At 45.9% G+C, this 25253-nt stretch overlaps 2 protein-coding genes and 1 non-coding gene across 6 annotated transcripts in view; 2 read left to right on the top strand and 1 right to left on the bottom strand.

Moving 5' to 3' along the window:
• Positions 1-1691: 1691 nt before the first annotated feature.
• CNIH4 (cornichon family member 4) lies at positions 1692-20788 on the bottom strand. 4 transcript variants are annotated; one of them, XM_024576119.3, is made up of 5 exons: positions 20635-20788; positions 17174-17258; positions 8410-8522; positions 5157-5297; positions 1692-1888 (listed from the first exon to the last, which is right to left on the bottom strand). In XM_024576119.3, exons 3-5 carry the CDS (start codon positions 8475-8477, stop codon positions 1861-1863), a joined length of 237 nt encoding a protein of 78 aa, XP_024431887.1. In that variant the 5' UTR covers positions 8478-8522; positions 17174-17258; positions 20635-20788; the 3' UTR covers positions 1692-1860. The 4 variants fall into 4 exon arrangements, with proteins under 4 accessions (XP_024431887.1, XP_024431886.1, XP_045040517.1 ...); XM_024576118.3 differs by lacking the exons at positions 17174-17258; positions 20635-20788 and adding exons at positions 10598-10666; positions 13630-13781; XM_045184582.3 differs by lacking the exons at positions 17174-17258; positions 20635-20788 and adding an exon at positions 13544-13665.
• Positions 14721-14862, top strand: LOC112318934 (U4 spliceosomal RNA). Its single transcript, XR_002976268.2, has one exon. It is a non-coding gene; the product is annotated as a U4 spliceosomal RNA (small nuclear RNA).
• A 137-nt stretch (positions 20789-20925) lies between the features above and the next one.
• NVL (nuclear VCP like) overlaps positions 20926-25253 on the top strand; it is a 55139-nt gene continuing 50811 nt past the window's right edge. The window contains exons 1-2 of the mRNA XM_053912526.1: positions 20926-21018; positions 23631-23704. Of these exons, the coding sequence (XP_053768501.1) occupies positions 20962-21018; positions 23631-23704 (131 nt within the window). The 5' untranslated portion in view covers positions 20926-20961. The remainder of the gene's footprint in view (positions 21019-23630; positions 23705-25253) is intronic.

Raw genomic sequence — 25253 nt, 5'->3', positions numbered from 1 at the left:
GCAGCACAAGAATGGGGGTTTTGTTTGTTTTTAAGTGGAGTTCACATCAATGAAGAGCTCTTGTCCTTTGTTGTAGACCAGGCACCTGCCTGACGGGCAGTGCCCGCCTGACAACGTGGAAACGGACAGCCAGAGACGCTCCGCTGCACGGGTTTGGTTCTCGTTATTTAGAAAACTTGGATAAGAGGATAAAGCATTTTGGCCAACAGTCCTCCACCACCTTTGAGCTTCTTGAAGTAGTTTGTCTCTGAGTTCTAAGGATTTCAATTCTCCAGCAGTTTCTACTGTTTGAATAGCTTGAGCAGAATGCTAAGAGGCTCTGGAAGTTAGGAAGATAGGTAAAGTGAAGAGACTTTTCTTTAAAAAAACAAAGTACCCCAGAAGGAAAAGGTAACTAAGAGAGAGGCAAGCAAAGGAACTCCTATGTCACAGCTTCTTGGCTCTGCCTGGCAGACATACAAGATAACCACAAGGAACAATTTCTGAGACCCCAAAGAGGCCAAGAGGACCAAGTTCACAGCACCTACCATTTCACTGTCCTTTCAGGTGGGCCCAGAGTATGTGCCCACCCTTCAAACGTGGGCCTGTCTGTGTGGGGAGTTTGGTTCCCTGGCCTCTGCCAAGGCTAGACCTAGTCTAGGGTTGAAAGAACATGCAACATTTGCCCTTTTGGCAACCACATGCCTTGTTTAGCCACCCAACTCTGCCTCAACAGACTGAATAATCCCTTTGGACTCTGCCATAAAACACAATCATGTTTTGCCTAAATGCCAACACTTAAGATAGCAACATTAAATCACAAACAAGGACTGAGAATACACTGCCAGGTTCACTTTGCCCAGCAACCCGAGCCAAAGAGGCTAACTGCTCCTCCCATCAACTGCCAGAGTTCCCCCCGAAGCTCCAGGGACTGACTCCGGTCAGATACTGTTACCTCTATGGTGTGTGCTGGGCCTTCCACTTCTGAGCAGTCAGGGCGGCCGGAGAGCACACAGTTAAGCCGCCATGAGTGCATGAGGCTTACGTGGAATGGCTGGCCATTCCTACTCCCTGCTTCTAATCTGACGAGCATCTTCTACCAAATCACCTCTCCAAACCCACTAAAAAATATGTTAGAGATCAGAAACAATGGGTTCGATCAGCATGCAAAGAAGACCTGTCAAGAGCAGGTGGGGTTGTAGAGGTTTGAGGGTGAATGTGGGGGCAGAGGGGCTTTTAAATGAAAGCTCTTGATTCAATTTTTCTTATTTTCCTTCCTATAAGCAGAAATGACATTATACCTTGGCAAATGGCTTATAAGGTTTCACAAATTCTGTAAAATATGTAATTTTTGAAATATCATTTTCCGTTAACATTCTCGTGACAAGACTTTTGGCTCACAGTCCTATGGAATCTCTAAATTATACTGAATGCACGAGGCTGCCACCGCATAGGCAAAGGGTGATTTACTTTCCTCCTCTGCCCAGATGAGCCGTGCTGCTTTACACTCTGACCGCAGTCCCCGGGATGAGCAGCTTGGCTGATCTCTGAAGTGTCCCTTGGAAGCGTGTCCTTTATTTCTTTGGTAAGCAAGGCTGGGATGGCAGTCCTGTCCCTACCCACACATTACCATCTTCAACACACAGAGGACAGACGCCTTCACAAGCTGGGGCTCGAGCTAACGTTGAGAACCAGAAATCTACAAAATTCAATTCATGTTTTTTAAATACTTTATATGGTAAAAATACAGCAAAAATACTCTTTGTTCGAAGAGGAAAAAATACACTGCTATGGTTGCGGTCCCTAGGGTGACTCAGGTCGTCTCTGGCTCCCCGCCGTGCACTGTAGTGTAGGCTGACTCCAGCCCCGGCTGCCCCGGCTTCAGTCGTTTATCAGAGCTAAAATCATACTGTGGGGAGAAGAAATTAAGGTTACTAGTGTCTCCTTAGGAGTGCCCCAGAGTCTGGTCTGTCCAAGGAACACTCTTCTGAGTAAAAGACAATCATTTATACCCAAAGGAAAGAAAGAAACTGTATCAGGGCCTCTGGTGCCCTTTGTTTTTCACTAAAAAAGAAGGTCATTGGGGTGGGGATGGGGAATACAACCTAAAACCAATATTGGGCTATAGTTTAGAAAACAACAAACTATGTCCGGAAGAAAAAGCAAATTCTCTAAGCCAGATCTTTGCACATGCTGCCCCTATGCCTGCAGCCCCTCCTCCCAATTCCCGCCCCATCCCCTCGATCTAGTACATTCCCACTCAGGCCCCACAGTCAGGCTCTCTCCTGCGGAAAGCCGCCTCTCAGTCCGGGGCAGCTGTGTGGGCACGTCCACGACTCCTCCACTTCCCACTGGCCTGGTTTCCGTCTCTACCCTGGACCGGGAGCTCTTCCGAGGCAGGTGCAGGATCCGGGCGGCATCACGTTCATATGCCAGGGTGGCCCCCGACCACTGTGGTCCCGGCTCCCAGCTCTGACAGAGGGAGTGTAGGCTGCTCCTCTGTGTCACCTGCAGTGCCTTCCACAGCGTCTGACACGTAGTAGTGTCGCAATAAACACTCTATCAAAGCCACTCAGTAACAGAACTGCCATTTCCTTTTACTGCAGTCAGCTTTGCTCTGCTGAGACCAAATGATGAAGATACACAGAAACACCCTCACAGCACTAGTAGTGTGAGCTGCTGTCTAAAGATTTCCTCTCCAAACTTAACCAGACTAGGTGTACTCAGTGCACAGCACAGCTTACTGGTAGTAACTGGTATTTTTTAAGGGTTTTTCTGAAGTTTACTACATGTCAGCACGAACCTGAGTGCTTTACGGGCTTACCTCACTTAGTCTACATCACAATCGGAGAAGGTGAGTACGGTTACTGTCACATTTTTAGAGGAAGAGATTGGGGCACAGAGGGGTTAAGTAACCTGCCCCAGGTCACACAGTGAGTGGTTAAGTGGGAGAGCCCAGAGTCCCCAGACTAGCACCTAAACGAAACCAAAGGCACGGGCTCCATCAGTCTCTAAAGGAGGGGGTGTTGTGTCCTCACTCTACTTAGCAAGCCCGAATGAAGTGCCTAGCATTAGGCACCCAGCACGCCGTGGCCAGCAACAGAGGAGTAGCATGAAATCCCTGCATTGGAAATTGGATGGTTTTGGACATAAAATCACTTTTTAAACAACAGCAACTAAAAACAAAGCAACTAAGAGCAAAGTGTTATCAGGACATCTTCTGAAACTACTATTTCATTCTGATTCCTTGAACCATGCATGAGTGACACCAAGGGGGAAGGTAACAGCAATGTGGCTAAAAGTGACAAGCTCAGGAGGAAAGGGGAATGGAAGGGAAGAGAAGGAAAAGAAAGGACGCAGCCGGGGAGGAACGCAGCCACTCCGTCAAACCCCTTACACAGATAGCCCGCAATTTATTTAGCTATAAAGAACTGTACCTTAAGCCTGCCTCCTGATTCATGATTCCTCTAATCCCCCGTCCTCAGCCCACCATCCCATTGCTTCAAATTCAACATCCAAGAGCTAAGAAACTCTTGTGCACTTTTAATGCTGAGACATCCGGTCTTCTGAGCAAGACACAGCTCCCTAACCCTACCTACATCTGCTCCCAGAAGTGTGTCTCAGGAAGCGCCTGCTGTCAAGGCCAGGCATTGGCCGCTCTAGTCTGGCTCCAAGAGGGTGAAACCTGGAGGGGCGGGGAGCGGGGAGCACGGAGAGAGAACGCCTTGAGCTGAGCTGATTCCAGCTTGCTTTCTGTCTCCTCAGAAACAAGGGCAAATGTGTGATGGCAAAGATGCTTTCAGGTGGTTTGTGACAGAAACGAGAACAGGTGTGCCATCGCGTTCTTAACATGAAATCTTTTCTTTATTCATCTTTAATACCAGAATTAAAAATTAATCACATCAGCAGTGAGGTAGGGTGTGAGAACCAGAAACTAATACCAATGTGCTTTTTCTGTCCTAGTTTTTAAAATACAGAAAAGCCAATAAGATAAACAGTGAAAAGGAAACTATATGAACTCCAACCTCAATCTACTCTGTGCTAGTGGGGGAAATTAGCACAACAAAATGATTTTAGGAAGCCTGCTTATTCAAAAAGAGCTAACATGGCTGACTTTTGAACTATTTTGGACCTGATTTAACTTGCTGTCTCTATTCGGTATCTCATTATCAGGAAGCCTCTGAGGCGGGGCATCCAACCTTTCGGTGGGTCACACTGAAGAGGAAGAGCTGTCTCAGGCCACACACTAAATACGCAGACACTCACGAAAACTGGTGAGCAAAGAAAGGTTTTAAGTAAATCTATGATTACGAGTTGGGCGCACTCATAGCCACCCTGCGCCCCATGTGGCCCACAGGTGGCGGGGTTGGACCCGCCGGCTTCTGAGTGACAGACATTACGTTTAGTAAAAGCTCTCCCTAGAAGTGCTTATGCCTATGTGAGAAATTTAAATTTACCTGCGAAAAAACAGGCATCATCTGTTCAATAATTAAGCTTGTACATTTAAGCAAGTCATATAACCACCGACAATTTTTTTTCCTTTGCTTTAACTATGGATCTATAACAAGTTAAAAAAAGTGGCATGTTTATCTCTAAAACATAAGGTAATAAATCTAAGTTTATAACAGGACTGCATACGGCTTCCGGTGTCTGACAGCCAATCCTCACGTCAATTCCTTCTTCCAATCTGTCATGACCTAAAGACCAATGCGTCTTTCCAGAACTGACACCGAGCAGGCTGGAGGACAGGCATCGCACCTCAAATCCTTACTGCCAAGGAATAAAAAGCCCAACCTGGAAGTAAGCTGCTGAGAGCTGCAGCCAGCGGCCTGGGGTCCTATGGGTGGGACCATCTTTTGCCACATACAGTCAATTCATACTTACAACAGACAGTGAGACCTAACAACTGGATACTAGGGCGGGAAAAAAAGCGTAGCAAAGAAGGTGTTAAGCATGGTGACAACCAAGCTAAGAAATAGCTAATACCACAGAGTGACACTACCGTAGGTCATATAGAAAACTGGCTCAATGGCATACATAGAAAATCTACACACTGAAAGGCGTTCAATAACCCCTAAACGTTCTGCAGTGTCGATGCCAAGTCCTACAGTGTAGCATCGCACCCGTCAAAAGCAGGCACGAGATCCAGGGAAACGCCGGGCAGATGGAAAACTCACCTATAAAGATACATAAAGAAACAGAGCAAGTGGAAACCAAGCTTGATCATGGCTTCTTTCATGTGCGACTTCAGCTGCCCTCGATTGTGTATTTCTGTCGGATCGAACACTCCCATGTTACCGCTCGGCACCATAATGAACCTAACAAATGAAAGGATACACACACATGAGAAAGGGAAACCAATCATCAGCACAAATATTCAAAACTAAGTAGCCAATAATAACGTTTACAAGTGGACCAATCAGAGCAGTTTTAAACTCAGACCAGATATGGACAGGGTATTATGATGAAGTCACAGGCCACCGCTTAGTTTTCCTTTGAAAGAGACACACTGTTCATGTTTGGTGTAACTTTCTGCCCTCTGAAGCAAACACAGTAACACTCCAGAGAAGGATGTGTTAGCACTGAGACCCACTTCCGCATTTTCTGCAGAAAACTAGTGAACCAATTACACCTACAGCGTTTTCCACTAGACACAAGTGAAGGAGCCTCTGAAACCAAACCAATTTGATCAAGCTCTTAGTATCTTCTTTATCTAAAAAGTTCTAAATTAATGCAATTCCCTCCACTTTTATAACATCTTTATAAGGAAGAGTAGTGTCAGACAATTACTCCAATTTCTCAGATGAAAAAAGAGAGGTTCTACGTTCAGAACAGAAACCCCATCTTTGGTGCTTCTTCGGATCAATAGAGAACAGACGGCACTGACAGCAGAAGAGCAAGTTAAAGGCACCAGAAATGAAAACACGTCCACACAAACGCATGCGCATCAATGCTCACAGAAGAATTATTCATAACAGCCAAAAAGGAGGAACAACTCAAATGCCTGCTGACTGCAAATGGACAAACAATGTAGCACAACCATACAATGGAATATCACTCAACAGCGATCAGAAGTGAAGCACTGATGAACACGGATGAGCCTTGAAAATACTACGCTAAACGAAGGAAGCCAGTCAGTCCTAAAGGACCCCATACTGATCTCTTCTGTACGATGTCTGCCCAGAACAGGTCGTTTTACAGATGCAAAGGAGATGGGGGGCAGCCTAGGACTGGGGGCGGGGAGGAACTGGGCATGCCTGCTCATGGGTACAGGGCTTCTTCTTAGGGTGATGAAAATGTTCCAACACGGCTTGTGGTGATGGCTGCTAAAGTCTATGCACACATTAAAATTACAGTGGATAATGGACTTTCAGTGGGTGGACTTCAGGCCACCAGTACTCAGGCCTACGTACAGACTCCCTGGACCAAAGTTCAAGGTTCTCTGTGTCCCATCGCAATGAACATCTATTACTACTCCCTCACCTGTGTGATTTCACCCCAGTGAGTCCGTACACATGCTCGTGTGTTTGCGCAAGCTTTCCCTTCCACCCCTCCCCTCCTCCTTCACTCCCTGGAGTACTCTTTCCCCGCTCGTCTCTGTGAAACCTTCCTTACCCATCCTGCAGTGCTCTGCACAGATGCCATGGGCTCCCCGAAACTGCCGCAGTCCACAGGAAGCCGACTCCCCTCCCAACCTGAGTATCCTCGTCACGCCCCTGGGAACTATCTTCACTCCTTAGCCCACTTCTTATTTAACTGGCTTACTTGTTATTCAGTGTCTTGCCTCTTTGTCTGTGGGAGGAGTCCATTTCATGTATGTCTGCACCCCCAATAGCATAAAGCACAGACATCTGAAAAGAGGAAATGATCCACCTGTTGATTTTTTTTAACCTTTTTAAATGGAAGGCAAATTTGTGACCAGAAGACAGTCCATATGCCACTGCCATTATCAGGGAAATAAATACGCACGGTCTTTGTCTTTATAATTACAGGAAACAGAACCCATGGGCTCCATGGCCCCCAGATGAAGCTTCACCACGCGTTCACCACAGGGTGCACTGTGCAGAGCAGTCCGCCACGGGCGCTCTTCCCCGGGTGCCCTTCCTCTCCTGCCAAGATGACTGATGGCGTGCTCTGGGCCACCATCGGGACCCAGAGTCCCAGGAGCTCCCACTCTCATCCCCAAATCTGTGTCCCAGTTGGTGGGGCCACAGGGACACTGGCCTGTGCGCACAGTCTGTGTGGAGTCACACCGCACCAGAATCACCCCCAAATCTGTGTCCCAGTTGGTGGGACCACAGGGACATTGGGCTGTGCGCACAGACTGTGTGGAGTCACACCGCACCAGAAGTGAAGGAATCTGGTTTCCAGGGCTGAGCTCGGGTAGGGCGCTGGTGTCTGGGACGATCATGGGAGAGCAGTAAGACACCTACAAGAAAGCAAACCACTCTAGCGCTTTGGACCCACCCTCTGGAAAAGAGGAACAGAAATTTTCCCTAGCTCAGTCCTAGCCTCAAGATCTTTACAAGATCACCTCCCCCCACTCACTCCCTCACCTCCGCTACCTTCCATTACTGTTTCACGTGCCTCCTTTCCTCCCCCACCCCTCCTTTATTCTGTTCTCTGTCCTTCTTATTCAGTCTTTAAACTTTATGTTTCAATTACAGTTTACACTCAATATTATATGGTACTAGTTTCAGGTGTACAGCACAGTGGTTAGACAATCATAAACTTTACGAAGTGACCCCTGATATCTCCAGCACCTACCTGGCTCCATATGTAGTTATTACAATATTGTAATATGTCCTCCTTATTCTAACCACACTTAAAAAAAAATCAGCCAATGATCTTAGCCACCCAAAAAACTAAAAATAAATAAACTAAAATAAAACCTAAAAATTTAGTAAGGCAGCAACGTACTAACATAAAAATAATCCCAGATTTGCCAAGTTATTCCATAGTTCTTCACAAGAAAATATGCAAAATATCCAACTAAAATTGTATTTAATCAGTGTTTCGACTGAGCTGTTTGAACAAACTTTCTAAATTTATTAAGCCAAAATTTTGATGTTATCTGATTTGTAGCCTTTAAAATAAAATTTTCTTCAGAGCATTCTAAGTATACTCTAATGAAAAACTGCAGCTATAAATAACAAGGACCTTATATTCTCAGGCTTTTAAGCATTCTTAAAAAGATATTCGAGACAATCAAAAAATTCACAAGTCTTCAGACATCACAACTAAACATTACATATTGCTACTTGCCCAGTATACCAAAGTGAACAGAAATTTATGCTGATTTAATGAAGCATTCTGCTGTCACTTATTTTATGGTTGGCACATATGTTACTGGCGAAAAGAAAGCTATTAAAATACAATTTTTTTTCTTTACGCTGCCCTGACACGGACTAGTAAATACGCTATACTCACCGATAGATATTCCAAGTGGCAACAGGCAAGTTGAGAAGGAAGATGAACCAGTGCAACGACACGAGCATCAGCACGGTGACGACGCTGTGGCCGACCACCTCTGGGATCACCCACTGCGAGGGGAGGACAGACCATCGTCACATCTCATGGCCATGCTTGTCCTGGACGTGCGTGTCATTTGAAGCTAAATCAGTGAAGGTCCAGGGAACTTCTGAGCTAGGGTGTCAGGTGTCCCAGATTTGCATACTGCTGTAATGGTTACCCCATGCCGGTAAATCAGGGCACAGATTAAAAATAATGCACCTAAACTTCCGTTTTACCCTAAGCAAAGGTTCCAATTCACCCAGTAAGCAGGTATGAATGACAAGTAGGGGAAAACAGAGTAGTATTTACTTTCTAGGCCAACATCCATGCTAAAGCCTCTTACTCTAATTTGGGATCGTCTGTCCACACACATTGCCTTTCATGTCAGAATATCAGTCTTAAACATTTTTCAATCTCCAGAATCCTGAGGGAAATCATTTCACATTCACTCATTCACACACACACACACACACACACACACACACACAATAGTACTTTTAACAACAGCAGCGCAAAGTTGTTGAACGAATATGCCAATGAACTAGGATCCCGAAGTCCCAGCCTATGGGCTTTACAGCACCCAATGCCCTTGTCTGTGCTCCTCGTTCACTGGCCAATATTCTAGCTCTCATGCATCAACAGCTATTGTGGCAGGTTCTCAGGTCATCAATGGTCGTCTTTCCCCAGGAGTAAACATTTTTCTTTTAATAAAAGGTATTAGCTTAATATTTATGGAGCCAAAAACTGGAGCATCCCACCTGCACAAATGAGGGAAATAACACTCAGGGAGACTAAGCTGCTCACCCAGCCATGTAGGCTGTCTGGCCCTGAGTCTCTTGCATTTAAATTTTAGGTACTTTTTTTTACAAACAAAGAAGGGATTTTTCTGGGCCTTAAACCTAATTTGCAACCAACTGAACCGTTTGATATGTTATATGCATTTTAAAAACGTGACCGGTTTAACACTGAGTGTGAGCAGTGGCGTCCAAGAGCCCTGCAGTGGGATCTGTACGCTGTCCTATACGGCAGTGTGCAGTCCAGGAAAGTTACTATGAAAACGAACATTTGAAACCTGCTTAACTTCAGGTCGAAGGGGTAATTTTCTCAGTAGAAGAATCTAGATGAGCTTTTCTTTGTATTTAGATTTTTATTTTTATAAAACAAAACCAACAAATACCCATCTAAAATATTGAGAAAGCAATAAATGTAAAAAGACACACACTCCCTCTGTTTATATAAGGTCATTTTTTAAAAGATGAGGAGATCTGGAACTAATGTAATGTTATATATAATTATATCTCAAATTTTTTTTTAAGAATTCTCAAAGCACAGCACAGGAACACAAAATAAATCTACCGCTGTATTAAACCACGTTCTGGAAAATTCGACAGAAAGAAAAGAAAGAGGAAGGAATATAGTCTACTAGGAATTTTAACTTTCCAAGTGTGTCTTTATTTCCCTCCGGGGCCAGAGAAACTTCAGCAGACTGGAGACGCGCAGAGACACTGGGGAATCGCTTTCGGGTCAGGCCGAAAGCCCCTCTCAGTACAGTACTTTCACATGGCCTGTTATTCAGGAAAGCTCTTCTGTGTGCTCACTGCAGATGAATCAGGACCAACTGGTTTCTCTGCAGCGAGATAAGCTCTGCAATTCAAAATATTCTGGCCAACATAAAGTTCCGTCTAGAGACCAAAGGTAAAATGGCTTTAAAACAAATCAGCTAATTAGTTCCATTTCTCGGCAAGCCACAAAAAGAAGGCTGTCTTTCATTCAATAAAAGACGAGACAGCTTTTCTTCCAGGAGCTGGGAGGAGGGGGTTTTGGACACAGAAGGCAGAAACAATTACCCTCATAAGAAACCTTTACTAGTCTGAGTAGTAATGTTGTCCATTGCGGTCTGAAGAAACCAAGTTCCAAGCTAAGTCTTCTAGTGCAGTTTCGTGATTTAAAACATTGCAAAACACACAGTTCTACCAGCATTCCAGTAAGAGACAACAGACACTCTAAAATCAAATATACATAGGTTGATTATCTATAATAATCTCTAACACAGAAAATGGAGAACTGCCTTCAATGCCGGAAAGTGAGCAAAGAAATGGCTTACCTTGTTTAATTTCGAGCAACATGATCTAGCATTAATGTAATCACATTCTAAATCAGACAATGTAATTATCTGGTGATCAAGATAAGGAATTATTAGACTTCTTTTGTAACAGTAAGTAATTAAATTTCAGAAAGCAATCCCAGCTGCAAAGCTGAATTAGACTTGACTTTTAAAAAATTTAGTTATTTCCTTAAAGCTCACTCATTAGACAACACAAGTTCTCATTCACATTCCATCAGCAAATGATTTTCACAGAATAATCCTCTCATTATGCTCAATTCTAATGTGACCCATGCCAGAACATTCAATCTGAATTCCTCAAATGCCAAACACTGGCTCTAAGAAATGCAAAACTAAGACCTATACATTTCTACATTTCCCAAAGGTCCCACAATAAACACTTTATATTGGAATTAAGCAAAAAAAAAAAAAAAAAAAGTTTTTAGTACGAAATATAAACTCACAAATAAAAATCTGAAGGACAGACAGACAAAAACAAAAAGTCTTCAACGGAAGGACAATGCCTGGGATTTACGGTAAAATGCTCCACCGCCTCCCCCAATAGTTGGGAGAAAGGTGAAAAAGAATGGCAAGCCCTGGCCAGGTGGCTCAATCGGTTGGAGCGCCTTCCTGTCCAGGAGTGTCCAACCTTTCAGCACCTATGGGCCACACTGGAAGAAGAATTGTCTTGGGCCACGTATTAAATACACTGCAACACATAGTCACACACACACAAAATCTCACAATGTTTTAAGTAAATTTACGATTTTGTGTTGGAAACCCGTGACCTAGGGGATAAAAGCCCTCCACCCCTCCTTAGCATTCAGGCCCTCCAAAATCGGATCTAACCCAGCCTTTCCAATCTGAGCTTCTCTTGTACGACGCTGCCACCGAAATCAACCACACGCTCCAGGTGCTCCTTCACCCCAAAACCCAGAAATGTCTCGGGCACACCTTTGCTCTTGCCTGCGTGTGATAATACTGAGTTAATAGTCACCCCTTTCCTTTCCTTCTCTGCAGGGTTCCTTCAGGGCCAAAGTCCAGGAAAACTCCTATCCCTACAGAATGTCTACCTGTCCATTTTCCACCTCTTGGCTCTAACATTAAGCTAGTGCAACTATCCAAAAATACAGTAATACAATACGCTCAATTTCATCAAAACACACCCTGAATGTACTTCGATGTCTATCTAAGTCAAATATCCCACCTAATGTTTTCTATGTATGTATATTAAATTGCTATAAGCCAAGGCTATTTTAAATATCAAGCCTAGCCCTGGCTGGTGTGGCTCAGTGGGTTGAGCATTGGCCTGCAAACCAAAGGGTCGCTGGTTCGATTCCCAGTCAGGGCACGTGCCTGGGTTGTGGGCCAGGTCCCCGGAGGGGGGTGTCGTGTGAGAAGCAACCACACGTTGATGTTCCTCTCCCTCTCTTTCTCCTTCCTTTTCCCTCTCTCTAAAAATAAATCTTTTAAAAAATAAAATACCAACCCTAATTTTCCAAAGTGCAGGAAGAGAAACCCAAGGTCCATTTCTCTGAGTGCAAGCTCCACTTCCTTACCTCACAAGAGGGGCAGAGGTCACGGGAACGTAAGCAGATGCTGCCCTCCTCCAATCAGTTCCCGAACCTCATAGAACAGGGACCTCACTAGGGAACACCGGTTAACGGGAAAACTGCGGCCCCACTGCGGGAGAGGAGGGCAGAGCAATGTCTACTGAATACTGGCCGCGAGACAGGCGCCGTCCTAGGTGCTTAGCACCTGTTCCCACTGTACACGCGCGTCTGGGAAGTGAACACTTCCCCCCATTTTACGGAGGAGGAAACTAAGGCTTAGAGAGGCGAAGGGATGCGCACAGAGAGTACCTGGCTGAGCAAGGAGCCCTCACTTCAAATTCCGTCTCCCACTACAACAGGCTGCTCGTGCTTAATCTGGTACGAAGCCACAGGGCACAAACTCTCCTAAAGCCAGGGCACTCGGGCGGACGAAATGTTTAATTCTCTCAGCAAGGGGCACGCGTGACCTCCAAGAGGAGAAGAAAAAGTGCAGAGTTTCTCATGCGTTCCCCCCCCAGCTTGTATTTAATCACGTGAAGACCTGGACGACAACTAGGACGACACGCTTCCTCAACAGTGGGGACGCGTCGGGGCCCACAGCTTCCAGGGTGCAACGACCGCAGGTGTTGGTCTGGAAATGCAGCTGAAATGCTGTAACATGAAGAGCTACACAAAATACTGAAGTTTTAAACTTGGACGCGTCCAGGAGAGTGTGAAAGTTGATAAACGCCCGGGAACTATCTCATGTGTGTAGTTAACTAAATTCCCAGACTGCGGCCACCAGGAGCAACCAAAATAATCAACTGCAGATGGTTTTTAAAAATACACCCTTCCCAACACGCCCCGCACCACGGCATCGTGAAGGTGGAACCTCATCCGTTTGCGAAGAGAGCCAACTCGCGGACAGGAAAGGGCCCCCGCAAGTTCCCACACCCGAGAGAACAGCGGGGCGGGCGGCGGGGGTGGTGCCCGGGGAGTGACAACCAGAGGAGGCAAAACGCCTCGGCTCGCCCCAACGCCCGCGGTCCGGCCGCCAGCACCCCCGGGACGTGGGAAGTCGCCCCCGCGACACCCCGCATCCAACCAAGGGCCCAGCCCGAGGCGTCTCCACGAAAACCCGCGACCTTGTCCTTAGGCCAACAGGGAGGCAAACCGACTCTTCTCTGAAGACCTGGCAAGGAAGGCCAAGAACCTGCCCCGCTCAGGGCGCGACCGGCGGCGGGAAGGCCCGGTCGGGGCGCCACGGGGAGGCCACTCGGACCCCGGCCGACACCCTGGGCAGGGCGAGGCGGGCAGAGGAGGGCGGCGGGGCTCTCCCACCCCGGCTGGCCACACCAATCCTGGCGGCCCACGCCCAGTGACCCGCGCCCGCCGCACCCTGGCTCCCACGCACCTGCCCGGGCCCCCGCCCGGGCCCAACCTCAGCCCCGTCCCCCGGCGGGCCCCAGGGAGGCCCCGGCCCGCCTCAGGCAAGGATACGAAGTACACTGAGAGGAAGATGAGCGCGCAGCAGTCGAGGAGTGAGAAGACGAACACTACCGCCTCCATCCTCCTCCGCCGCTCCTTCCGTCAAGTCAAACCGGCTCGGAAGCCACTACCGGCCCTGCCCCGCCCCGCCCTACCCCGCCCCTGATAGGCCCTCGGCTCCCCTTGGGGGGCGTGCAATCTACTCCGCCGGAGCGCGGCATCCGGGGAATTGTAGTCCACTTTTTTAAAAACCGCCTTACGTCGGATGCATGCTGGGAACTGTAGTCATGAGCACGAATACCTATCAAGGAGGTGGGCAAGCCCTCCCTCTACTCTGAATCTAAGCATTTCAAGCAATGGTGACAAAGAATTAATCAATAACTATTTAATGAACGCTTGTAATCTTCTAGATACCCAGTAGAATTTCTTTGCCACGTAAGAAATTTTCTTTAGATTCTGCGCTAGACCCACTGGACCCCCCAACTTAGGAATGCTAAGAGGTTTTCATTTCAAAGCACGAATGTCACCTCAATACTCTTGGCTTGAAGGCTGAGACTCGCCGTTCCTGTTCTCAGTTTCCCCGGAAATTTCACAGTCCCTTGCTTATTCTCTGTTACAGCGATGTTTTCTCCACTTTAGATTTTAGTCTCTTTGAAAATTGAATACGTTGTCTTATTCATTCATTTAACAAATATTTACTGACTCTACCCCCCCCCCATACTGTATGCCAAGAAATTCTCTAGACTCCAGAAATGCAGAAATGCTCATTGGGAATATTAGGTTTACTCAGACATTAAAATTAAAAAAAAAAAAAAAAGATGGTGCTCTCATTGGGTGGGTGGAACCAGCAATAAAGTAGCAACTAAATACAGAGGGGGGGGGAATTATTTCAAAGGATTATAAGCTCAATGAACAAATTATATCAAAGTCATCGATTCAGTCAACCAACTTTTTCTGAGCAGCTTGTGTACACCAGGTCCTGGACCTTAGAAATGCAGGACGAATACGGGAGAAAAGTCCCTACATTTTCATAGCTTACATTACAGTGAGGGAGACACGCCGAAAGCAAATCTGTCGATGACAGACAGTTATAAGTATTTCGCAGTTTTGCGCAGTGGCAGCATTCACAGCCAGCGAGGTTCCTCCGAGGTGCGATTGTTGCTCATTGCAAACTTTCCCCAATACCCCTCTGTGATGACTTGAAATATGGTCAGCCCTGGCAATTTTTGACAGTCTTTATGGAGACATAAAAATTAAAATTTTTTTAAGTACTTCAGAAAGGATAGGGGAAGGGTGGGAAACCCCTTGGAGATTGGGTGATCAGAGAAAACCAGGCTGGAAGTGACCTTTAAAATGAAATCTGAATAGCTACATGAAGATTTGCAGGCAGAGGATTTCAGAAAGTCGGAACAGTGATTGCAAAGGCCCAACTGCTCACAGAAACATGCTGTGATTAAGGAATAGAGAAGAAGGCCACTGTGGCTGAAGTACAATACAATGGATAAGGGTGAGAGGACTTTGGGAGGTCAGAGGTGGGCAGGACAAGGTCACCTGAGTCTTGTGGACCCACGGCAAAAAGTGTGACTTTTAGACTTCCGGCCAAGATGGAGGTGTAGGTGGACACACTGTGTCTCTTCGTGCCACCAACAGGACAACAAATTTAAAAACAAAAAGCAACCAGAACTGACAGAAAATCGAGCTGTATGGAAGTCCAACAACCTAGGAGATGAAGAAACCAGACCGGTAGGAGGGGCGGAGACGGACAGCCAGGCAGAGAGGACTCACAGCAAGGCAGCTGCTGGAGGACCAGGTGAGGTGGGACGGTGGATTGCAGAGTGGGCGGCCCCACATTTGGGTGCCGTAAACCAGGAGGAACAACTAGGGAGTGAGACACACCCGCAACCCAGAGTTCCAGCGTGGGGAAATAAAGCCTCAAACCTCTGATTGAAAACTCCTGTGGGGGTTGAGACGCCAGTGGGAGAAGCTCCCAGCCTCGCAGGAGAGTTCATGGGAGAGACCCACAGGGGCCTAGAATGTACACAAGCCCACTCATCCGGGAATCAGCACCAGAAGGGCCCAATTTGATTATGGGTAGCAGGGAAAGTAACCGAAAACCAGCACAGACTGGAGCAAGCGCCATTGTTCCCTCTCAGACCCCTCCCCCACATACAGCATCACAAAGCAGCCATACGGGTTGCCCCGCCCTGGTGAACACCTAAGGCTCCGCCCCTTACTATGTATCTGTCCGGGAGACAAAAAAAAAAAAAAAAAAAAAAAAAAAAAATGGCCCAAATGAAAGAACAGATCAAAGCTCCAGACAAAATACAACTAAGCAATGAAGAGATAGCCAGATGCATAGTTCAAAACACTGGTAATCAGGATGCTCACAGAATTGGTTGAATATGGTCACAAGTTAGACGAAAAAATGAAGGCTATGCTAAGTGAAATAAAGGAAAATGTACAGGGAACCAACAGTGATGGGAAGGAAACCAGGACTCAACGGCTTGGACCAGAAGGAAGAAAGAAACATTCAACCTGAACAGAATGAAGAAACAAGAATTCAAAAAAAATGAGGAGAGGCTTGGGAACCTCCAGGACATCTTTAAACATTCCAACATCTGAATCATAGGAGTGCCAGGAGGAGAAGAGGAAGAGCAAGAAACTGAAAACTTATTTGAACAAATAATGAAGGAGAACTTCCCCAGTCTGGCAAAGGAAATAGACTTCCAGGAAGTCCAGGAAGCTCAGAGAGTCCCAAAGAAGCTGGACCCAAGGAGGAACACACCAAGGCACATCATAATTACATTACCCAAGATTAAAAATAAGGAGAGAATCTTAAAAGCAGCAAGAGAAAAGGAGACAGTTACCTACAAAGGAGTGCCCATAAGACTGTCAGCTGATTTCTCAAAAGAAACCTTGCAGGCGAGAAGGGGCTGGAAAGAAGTATTCAAGGGCACGAAGGGCAAGCACCTACATCCAAGATTACTGTATCCAGCAAAGCTTTCATTTAGAATGGAAGGGCAGATAAAGTGCTTCCCAGATAAGGTCAAGTTAAAGGAGTTCATCAACACCAAGTCCTTATTATATGAAATGTTAAAGGGACTTATCTAAGAAAAAGAAGATTAAAAATATGAACAGTAAAATGACAACTCACAGTTATTAACAACCAAAACTAAAACAAAGACTAAGCAAACAACTAGAACAGAAACAGAATCACAGAAATGGAGATCCCATGGAGGGTTATCAGTGGGGGAGTGGGAGGGGAAAGAGGGGGAAAAGGTACAGAGAATAAGTAGCATAAATGGTAGGTAGAAAATAGACAGGGGGAGGGTAAGAATAGTATAGGAAATATAGAAGCCAAAGAACTTATATGCATGGACATGAACTAAAGGTGGGGAATGCGGGCGGGAGGGGGTAGTGCAGGGTGGGGGGAATAAAGGCAGGAAAATGGCACAATTGTAATAGCATAATCAATAAAATATATATAACATAAAAAAGCGTGACTTTCATTCTAATATGATGATAAACCCCTGGAGAGTTTTAAGTACGAAAGTACCTTGTTCTGATTTACATCTTTAAAACATCCTTCTGTTTGGTGCACTGAGCGCAGGAAGAGGAGACATGTTTGTCTGCAAGATCACCTAGGAGAGAAGAGGATACCCAGGGGAATTAGAATGGAGCAAAATCACCTGGATTTGCCTGACACGACACAGCCTTATAGGATCATAAAGGGTTCATAGGTTAAAGCTAGACGGACTGTTAACAGATTATTTATAAACCAGCTGCCATTACACTCCCACCGCACCCTGTACACACCTCTAGCAGAGCATTCATCCCATTGTCTTCCTTATCGTGCCTAGCCTGCCACACCTTAGATTATGATAAAGTAACAGATTTACTATTTTTGTACTCCTGATATCTTCTATCCTATAAACAGCTGGTGTTTAATAAATGTCTGCCAAATGAACGACCCCTACTGATTATAAGGAAAGATTTTGTTAAAATTAGCCCAGACTTACTCACATTGTTCTCCATGTTCCTTTTATTTATTTTTTAAAAGATTTTATTTATTTTTAGACAGAGGGGAAGGGTGGGAAAAAGAGAGAGAGAGAAACATCAATGTGTGGTTGTCTCTTGCATACCCCTCAATGGGGACCAGGCCCACAGTCCAGGCATGTGCCCTGACTGGGAATCGAACCAGCTACCTTTTGGTTCGCAGGCCAGCGCTCAATCCACTGAGCCACACCAGCCAGGGGCCCATGTTCCTTTTAAACACAGGGTGACCATATTATGTATTGTCCACACTGGAACACTTTTTAGATACGAAGGTGAGGAACTGACTATACAAGTGAACAATGGCCAGGCCATATTCTGCCTTATAATCTGCAACAACCAGTTCAGGAAGCCAGCCTGCTATCTATGAGTCAGACCTACAGGAAGCCAGACCATTATCTCCAACAAAGAGATTTAAAAAAAAGAAAAAGAAAATAAAAATAAAAAAAAAAAAAGAAACCAGGAAGCCAACAATAAATCCTATAACAATTGGCCCTAAATGGCCAGGACCCCTTTAATAACTGACCACTTCTCTATTTTTTTCTCTGTTCCTCAAACTTAGGACCAGCCAGAGAAAGCCAAATAAGCTCCCCTAAGCCTGCTTCCACGTGGCCCACCTACAGCGTCCCCATGCCGGCACCCTTCAATCAGGGCATATCTGAACGCTTTCCCATTCCTCTGCCTGCCTTTGAGTCTCGGCCAAAATGCAAGTCACGGTAGCTGGCTACAAGCTCGGAAGAGTCTTTGCCTATTCTCATTTAGGTGATCTTCATTTATTTCCACAAAGGGGAGACTATTAATAATTGTGCTGGGTCGAGAAGCAAAAATCAGGACTTTTCTGAGTAAATAAGCACACAGTCCTAAATATAAAGCACAATTAGACAAAAGGCTGTTTGCTAGTGAGCTGCAAAGTTTGGAGGGGGGAACGGCGTGCAAAGGTGTGAAGAACAGGTGAAATGCACCACTACCACTAGGTGGGGCTGTGTCCTCAAAGAATGGAGGACACCGACCTGCTCGAAGTTATTGAGATGTATATGCACTCAGGTTTCTATTCAGTATCTTTTTGGTTTCGATGCGTGGTATTGTAAAGCACAGGAAATAATTCCAATGGAAAAATGTTCAGGTATACCAGTATTGGTATCTAGGATTAACTTACTTTCAATTTTGCCTACTGCACACCTGAGGCAGTCCACAGGTGAGAAACACACTCCTTGGTTCAGTGCAAAATTAAAATAAAGGGCGACTTGTTCAAGAAGTACTATTAAGAATTTCAAGATGCGGACGGCAGAGCCTGAAACCAAGTGTGGGGCCCTTCTGAGCACAAAGCCCTCTGTGAATGCAGACTGCATACCCATGAAGACAACCCTAAATGCATAATAGTATTCTATGACAAAATACAAACTAATAGATTATGCTGCTCCATGTATGGTGTGATGCTGCTGCGCCCTTCAGCCTATTTTCATTCTTTGTGGCAAATCATGGAATTACATTACATTTAAAAAGTTACTGGGCATCGAATGTATTTGTGTTACTTGCTGTAGGGAATCGTTGCTAACATTTAGTATATTCAAGCACATACTTAATCTAATAAAAATGGTATAAAGGTTACAATTATAATTCTTTTAAAAAATTGTTATTGATTGATTTTAGAGAGAGAGAAACATCGATTTGTTGTTCCACTTATTTATGCATTCATTGCTTGCTTCTTGCATGTGCCCTGGATGGGGATGGAACCCGCAACCTTGTGGTATTGGGCTGATGCTCTAACCAAAGGAGCTACCCAGGCAGGGTTAGAATTAAAATTCTTTTGCCTTTCTCACAAGACCCAGGGGTTAGGGTAGGGACTGAAAGGCGTAGGCATTCAATAAATAGAGTGCTGAATGAATGAGGAAGGTTCAATGGGTGGAGAAGGGAAATACCAGGAAGGGCTGAAAGGGAGGTGGTCAGCTAGGATTCTGAAAGTCCTGGGCTGGCCAGGAAGGGCATTGTAGACGAGAGGAAATGTCAATGGAAGCAAACTGCTGTGTATAATTTATTTGCTTATAATCATCACCTTTCAACTGTAAGCTCCACAGAAACAGGAATCTTTCCTGTTTCTTCAGAGCTGTATTTATTTCTCTAGTGCCTGTGAAATAAATACGAGTACACATTGCGTCACTGCAGGCAATGCTATTCTACTTAGTGAAAAGCAGAGTAAATACGTGGTGAAGAAATAGGAGACAAAGTTACAGCCACGTAGACCAATGTGTTGAGTATCAGTGAGACTGAATACGCATTGTTCTGATGAGAAGTATAGAAAAGAGCAGTGATATAATCTGAACTCTAAACAAAATAATCAGTAGTGTCCTGTTAACATCTCCCCGCCTTCTCTCCTCCCTCTCCTCCCCGCGACACACTACTTAGGCTGCGGCTAATATTGTTAAGCCAAATAAGACCTCAATTAAGAATATTAAAAGCACAACAAGCAAGCAAACAGAAACTAAAGCCGGTAGCTTTTCTAAAAAATAATAATTGTCCCTTTACTTGTCTTCTTAACTGAAAATAAACTTGGGGCAAATACGCTTAATAAAATTCGGGGCTGTGGTAATTGCCGGGAGTGGGGGAGGGGGAGGGGGGAAAAGCATATAGTGGGAGATAAACGGTACTGGAAAAATAGTTTTAAAATTTTTAAAAATATAATAAAATTCTTTGCCAAGATGGATCTTGCACTGAATGTGCTCAGCAAATTATCTGTCGGAAATGGCATAAGATAAATGATTTCCAAATGTAACAGATGGTTTAGCTTTCTGGGTGAACCAGTCTTTCCTTGTCTTTCGACACCCAGCCTTTATGTCGGCCTCCAGAACGTGGTGATTAGGTCGGAAAAGTACGCAGCAGGGTGGCTGTGCGCCTTCTACGCTGTTTAAATCCTCCCAAGTATCTACAACTTCTGGTTTTAAGATTCAGAGCTCGGCGAGAACCTACCCGCAGCCGGCGCGCGCACGTGTTCGCCGAGTTGGAAGCAATAAAGTTGAGCTTGTTCAAAGGGGTCCTTGTCACCCAGGGTCTGTTGGACAAGCCTGCACAATAAGACTCCTAGACACTCCCTGATGTTTTCTCAAGTCTGCTCGTTGTTCTCGGTAGTTTTTTCCCCTCACACGCGAACACAGGCGCTGCGGGAGCGGCCGGGACCAGGGCGCACGGGGCGCCCTTCGGGGGCGACTGGCCCGGCGGTCGCCGCGGGCAGCCTCGAGGAGGCCCCCGGGTCACGTGAAGCCGGGCGCCCGGGCTTTGGCGGCGGAGGCAGTCGAGATGAAACCTCGGCCCGCGAGTTTCGTGGATAACAAGCTAAAGCAGCGAGTCATCCAGGTGCGTGCTGGGCGCCGCCGCGCCTCCCAGTGGTCCGCGCCCGCTGCCAGGGGGCGCCGTGCTGGGGCCGCTCCTGCGCCGCTCGGGCGTGGGGCTGCTGACAGCTCCGTCCTCCGCCGAGCGTGCGGGGCCTTCCCTCCCGCCGCGGGGCGTAGTTTCCAGAAACCGCCCCGGGCGCAGGGTGCAGCCCCCTGGTCCGCTGGACGTCGACGCAGATCAGTGAGAACAGTGGAGACAGCCTTTGAGTGCCAGTCTTTCTGTCTCGTGTCCATAGGAACGAAACGTTCTTCGGACACACACCCTCCACCCCTGTACGAGGCGCTTTGGGGACCTTAAAGCATTTCCATTCTCAAGAAACTTGGGTTACAGTAAAAATAGGTGGTATGAATTTTTTTTTTCATTTTCATAATCATTGGTAGAAAGCAGCGTGTGGTAAATCACTTGGAATGGTACCAGTCAGCAAACAATCTTAGGGAGAGATTTTTCTTTGTATTGGAGCGTGCGAGCTGTATATTTTCTCGCTTTTCTTTTCCCTTGCCAGCCGCTATGCGATCTCCTATTTGGAGCTGCACACCGGTCTGTAAGTGCTGGAAGTGACCTGAGCTGCTGTGCTTTTACCACTTATTTACCTTTGGCGGAGGGGAAGGGACGGAGAAAGTGAAGGGAGAGGAACATCAGTGTGTGGTTGCCTCTTGTGTGCCCCCCACTGGGGAACCTATGCACAACCCAGGCTTGTGCCCTGACTGGGAATTGAACCAGTGGCCTTTGGTTCCCAGGGCCTCGCTCAATCCATTTAGCCATCTTTCTTTCTTTCTTTCTTTTTAAAATTTTTATTGTTATTCAATTACAGTTGTATGCCTTTTCTCCAGGGCTGCATCTTTCTTAAAGCTTTGTATGAGTATATGCACTTACACATGTATTATGTATCTAGTAAAAAAAAAAAACACTTATTTGCATCAATTCTGCTGCTTGCTTTTTTCATTTACCAGTACACTTTAGTCTGTCTATTGCTGCTTACAAATTACCCCAAGATTTAGCATATTATTTCCCTTGCCATCAAGGAACTTTTTGAATTGCAGTGGGTATGAGATATATAGAAATAAATAAATTCAAAATTGACTATAGTAAATGACAGCATATCACAGGAGTCCAGTGAAGGGGAAGGTTAACTAGAACAGTCCAGCTTTTGCTGCCTAGTCTTTTGGGAGCAGAAGCATTTATGAAGAGCGCTATCATATCGGGGAGTTTTTTGTTTTTTTGGGGGGGGTTGTTTTCTTTTTTTTTTAATTTTTATTGTTACTCAATTACAGTTGTATGGCTTTTCTCCCCATCCCTCTACCCCACCTGAACCCACCTCCCTCCCCCACTTCCACCCTCCCCCTTGATTTTGTCCATGTGTCCTTTATTATACGGGAGTTTTTAGGAAGGAAGAGAAACATCGATTTGCTGCTCTCGTACCCACATGTGCCCTGATCAGGACCAAATCTGCAACCCAGTCATGTGCCCTGACCGGGATCGAACTGGCAACTTTTCGCTTTGCGGTCAATGCCCAACCTACCGAGCTGCGCTGGCCACACTGGTCAGGGCGTGTTAGGGATTCTTGGGAAGAAATTGCTTTGTTAAGTGGAGCCCCTGGACTGGATAACTACCAAGTCTCGAAACACAGAAGTTGAGTTAGGTATGCCAGGTTTGAAATCTGGCTCTCTAGCCTCTGTGCTTCTGAGCAAGTACTTAACCTTTTAAGGCCTCACTTAAACTTCTTCCTCTCCAAACTGGGGGGTACTACGTCCACCTCATAGGATTGTGAGTAGTAAAGAGATAATGTGCCGAAGACCCCCTCAGACAGGTTCTCTGGGCTCTTAGTTTCTTGTTAATATTTTCATGGTGCTCCATACCTAATAGGTCTGTTTATTAAGTAGTTAGGTTTCAGCAACTTAATACCTATGTAGTTCAAATAACATAATAGCCTTTTGAGAATATAATATGTAAAAATCGAAAGAAAATTAATATATTTGTGCTTTATTCTTCACTAAGCACATTACTCACGAGCGGGATTTTTGTGCCTGTGGGGCCACTTCTGCCTCACACTCAGATTGTCACTGCCACTCCCATCCTGCTCCACATTGACTTTTGCACGGGATTCGCTTTTTATCACAGCAGCTGCTGGAAGCCCAGTTTTGCAAAGATAGGACATCACCAAAAGGTGCTTCACCATTGAAGCCATGGATTGTCCCCGGCTGTGGTTCCTGCAGAGTTGGGCAGATGCCACATACGACTGTGTCCCTTCGTATCTGAACGGTGCCTTGGCGCCCTTGGGGGTGGACTGCTTTGTTCCAGGGTGTGGGGTCTAGAGCGCAGTGAGCTCTCACGGGCTGCCTTGCAGCCTTCCTGGTTTCTGCGTGTGGGCGTCACGGTGACCCTTCTAATTAAATTCTCGGTCCCGGACCTGACTGTCCTCCAGTGATTGTCATTCATGTTCCTGGTGTGTGTTGTTAATGAAGGGTTTATGCTGAAGTGTAATATGTTTGAGTAGCTCAGTCTCTCGATTTGTCAATGAAAATCTCTGAGTTTGAAATATCGAGTGTTCATGTTTGCTGTACTTTCTGTTTTAGTACCTCACCAGTAACAGATGCGGCCAGTATGTGGACACTGGAGTCTTAGCGTCTGATCTCCAGAGAATGTACAGGTAAAGAAATGTAGTCTGCAGATTCTTGCTCTTCTTTCCTGCCAGTTTTTAAGTTTCCACTCTGCCTAAATTTCCAGTTGATGTTAATAGCCTCTGGCCTTAGCTCGCTGGTCCATCAGTTCGGAATTCAGTCCAGTTGTACAAACATTGATCAAGCACCTGTTACAGACAAGGAGCTGCCCTTGTGAGTGGGGGGAGTGGCCACATCTCTTCTTTCAGTACCTTACAGTCTGCTCGGAGATGTTCTTTCCCTGCTTTACTAAAAAAATCAAAACCGTCGGGCACGATCTCCCTCAGCTTCCTGAGTCTTTTTGTAGAAATGTGTCACCCATTTAGACTTCTTGCTGGAGAGTAAATCCTTCTCTTGTGCTTCTAATACCACATCTTCTGATACTTTGCTTCATTAAATATCCCTTTGTCTGTTTCAGTGTGTCTACTTTTTTGTCTTTGTCTACATATTACATGTAGACTACATGTTTGCCAGGGCTGTCTAAAGAAGTATCCCAGATAGGGTGCCTTAAACACCATAAATTTAATTTCTCACAGTTGTGGAGGCTACAAGTCCAAGATCAAGGCATTGGCAGGATGGGTTTCCCTTGAGGTGTCTCCTTGGTTTGCAGCTTCTTCCTATGAGTTCACATGGTCTTTTTCTGCGTGCCTACTGTCTGTATCCTAATCTCTTCTTATAAAGACACCAGTCCTATGGGATTGAGGCCCACCCACATGACATCATTTTACCTTAATTACATCTTTAAAGGTCCTGTTTCCAGATATAGTCGCATTCTGAGGTACTTAGGGTTAGAACTTCAACATATGAATTCTGGAGGGATACAACTCAGTTCATAAAGCTCTGCCCTCTTGCCTCTCCAAATTCATGTCCCTCTAGATTACAAGTAAATAAACAGCAGCCTCAGAAGTCTTAACCCATTTCAGTCTCAACTCCCAGTCCAAAATCTTATCAAACTCAGGTGTGGGTGTGGCTGTATCTATGACTCACCCTGAGGCAGAATTCCTTTCCAGCTGTGAACCTGGGAAACCAGACCAGTTATTTGCTGCCGAAATGCAATAGTGGACAGATGTAGGGTAGACGTTCTCATTCCAAAGGGAGAACCTGGAAAAAAAACAGGGGTTATGGTCTCAGGTGAGTCAGAGACGTGGGGCAAATTCCCTGCACTTTAAGAATAACTGTCTGGCTCAGCGCTCTGTCCTGTGGGCTCGCTAGGATGGCGGCCCTGCCCTTTGCAGCAGAGGCGAGGACAGTGCCACTCTGCAGGCCTGTGCTTCCCGGGCCCCTGGTGGCAGTGGCAGTTCTGCTACCCTCTGAGCTTCCCTGGGAGTCGTTCTTCCTTTTTCTTTAAGGAGAATGATGTTCATAGCTGAACAGCTCTGTTGGCCTGTTCTGTAGAATCCCAGGAGTCCAGGAGCCTTCATTTCACCTCGTCTCTGTCTCCTTCAGTACAAGCTGGCTGTGTTTCTGATGCTGTAACCCCATTTCTAACCAGGAAAAACTATAGTAGTAAACTGTAAACCTCCAGAACTGTTTGAAAAT

The sequence above is a fragment of the Desmodus rotundus genome, chromosome 10 (genome assembly GCF_022682495.2).
Source record: "Desmodus rotundus isolate HL8 chromosome 10, HLdesRot8A.1, whole genome shotgun sequence".
NCBI classification, from domain to species: Eukaryota; Metazoa; Chordata; class Mammalia; order Chiroptera; family Phyllostomidae; genus Desmodus; species Desmodus rotundus.
The sequence above is the reverse complement of the archived record's forward strand: the minus strand, read 5'-3'. Positions and strand labels throughout refer to the sequence as shown.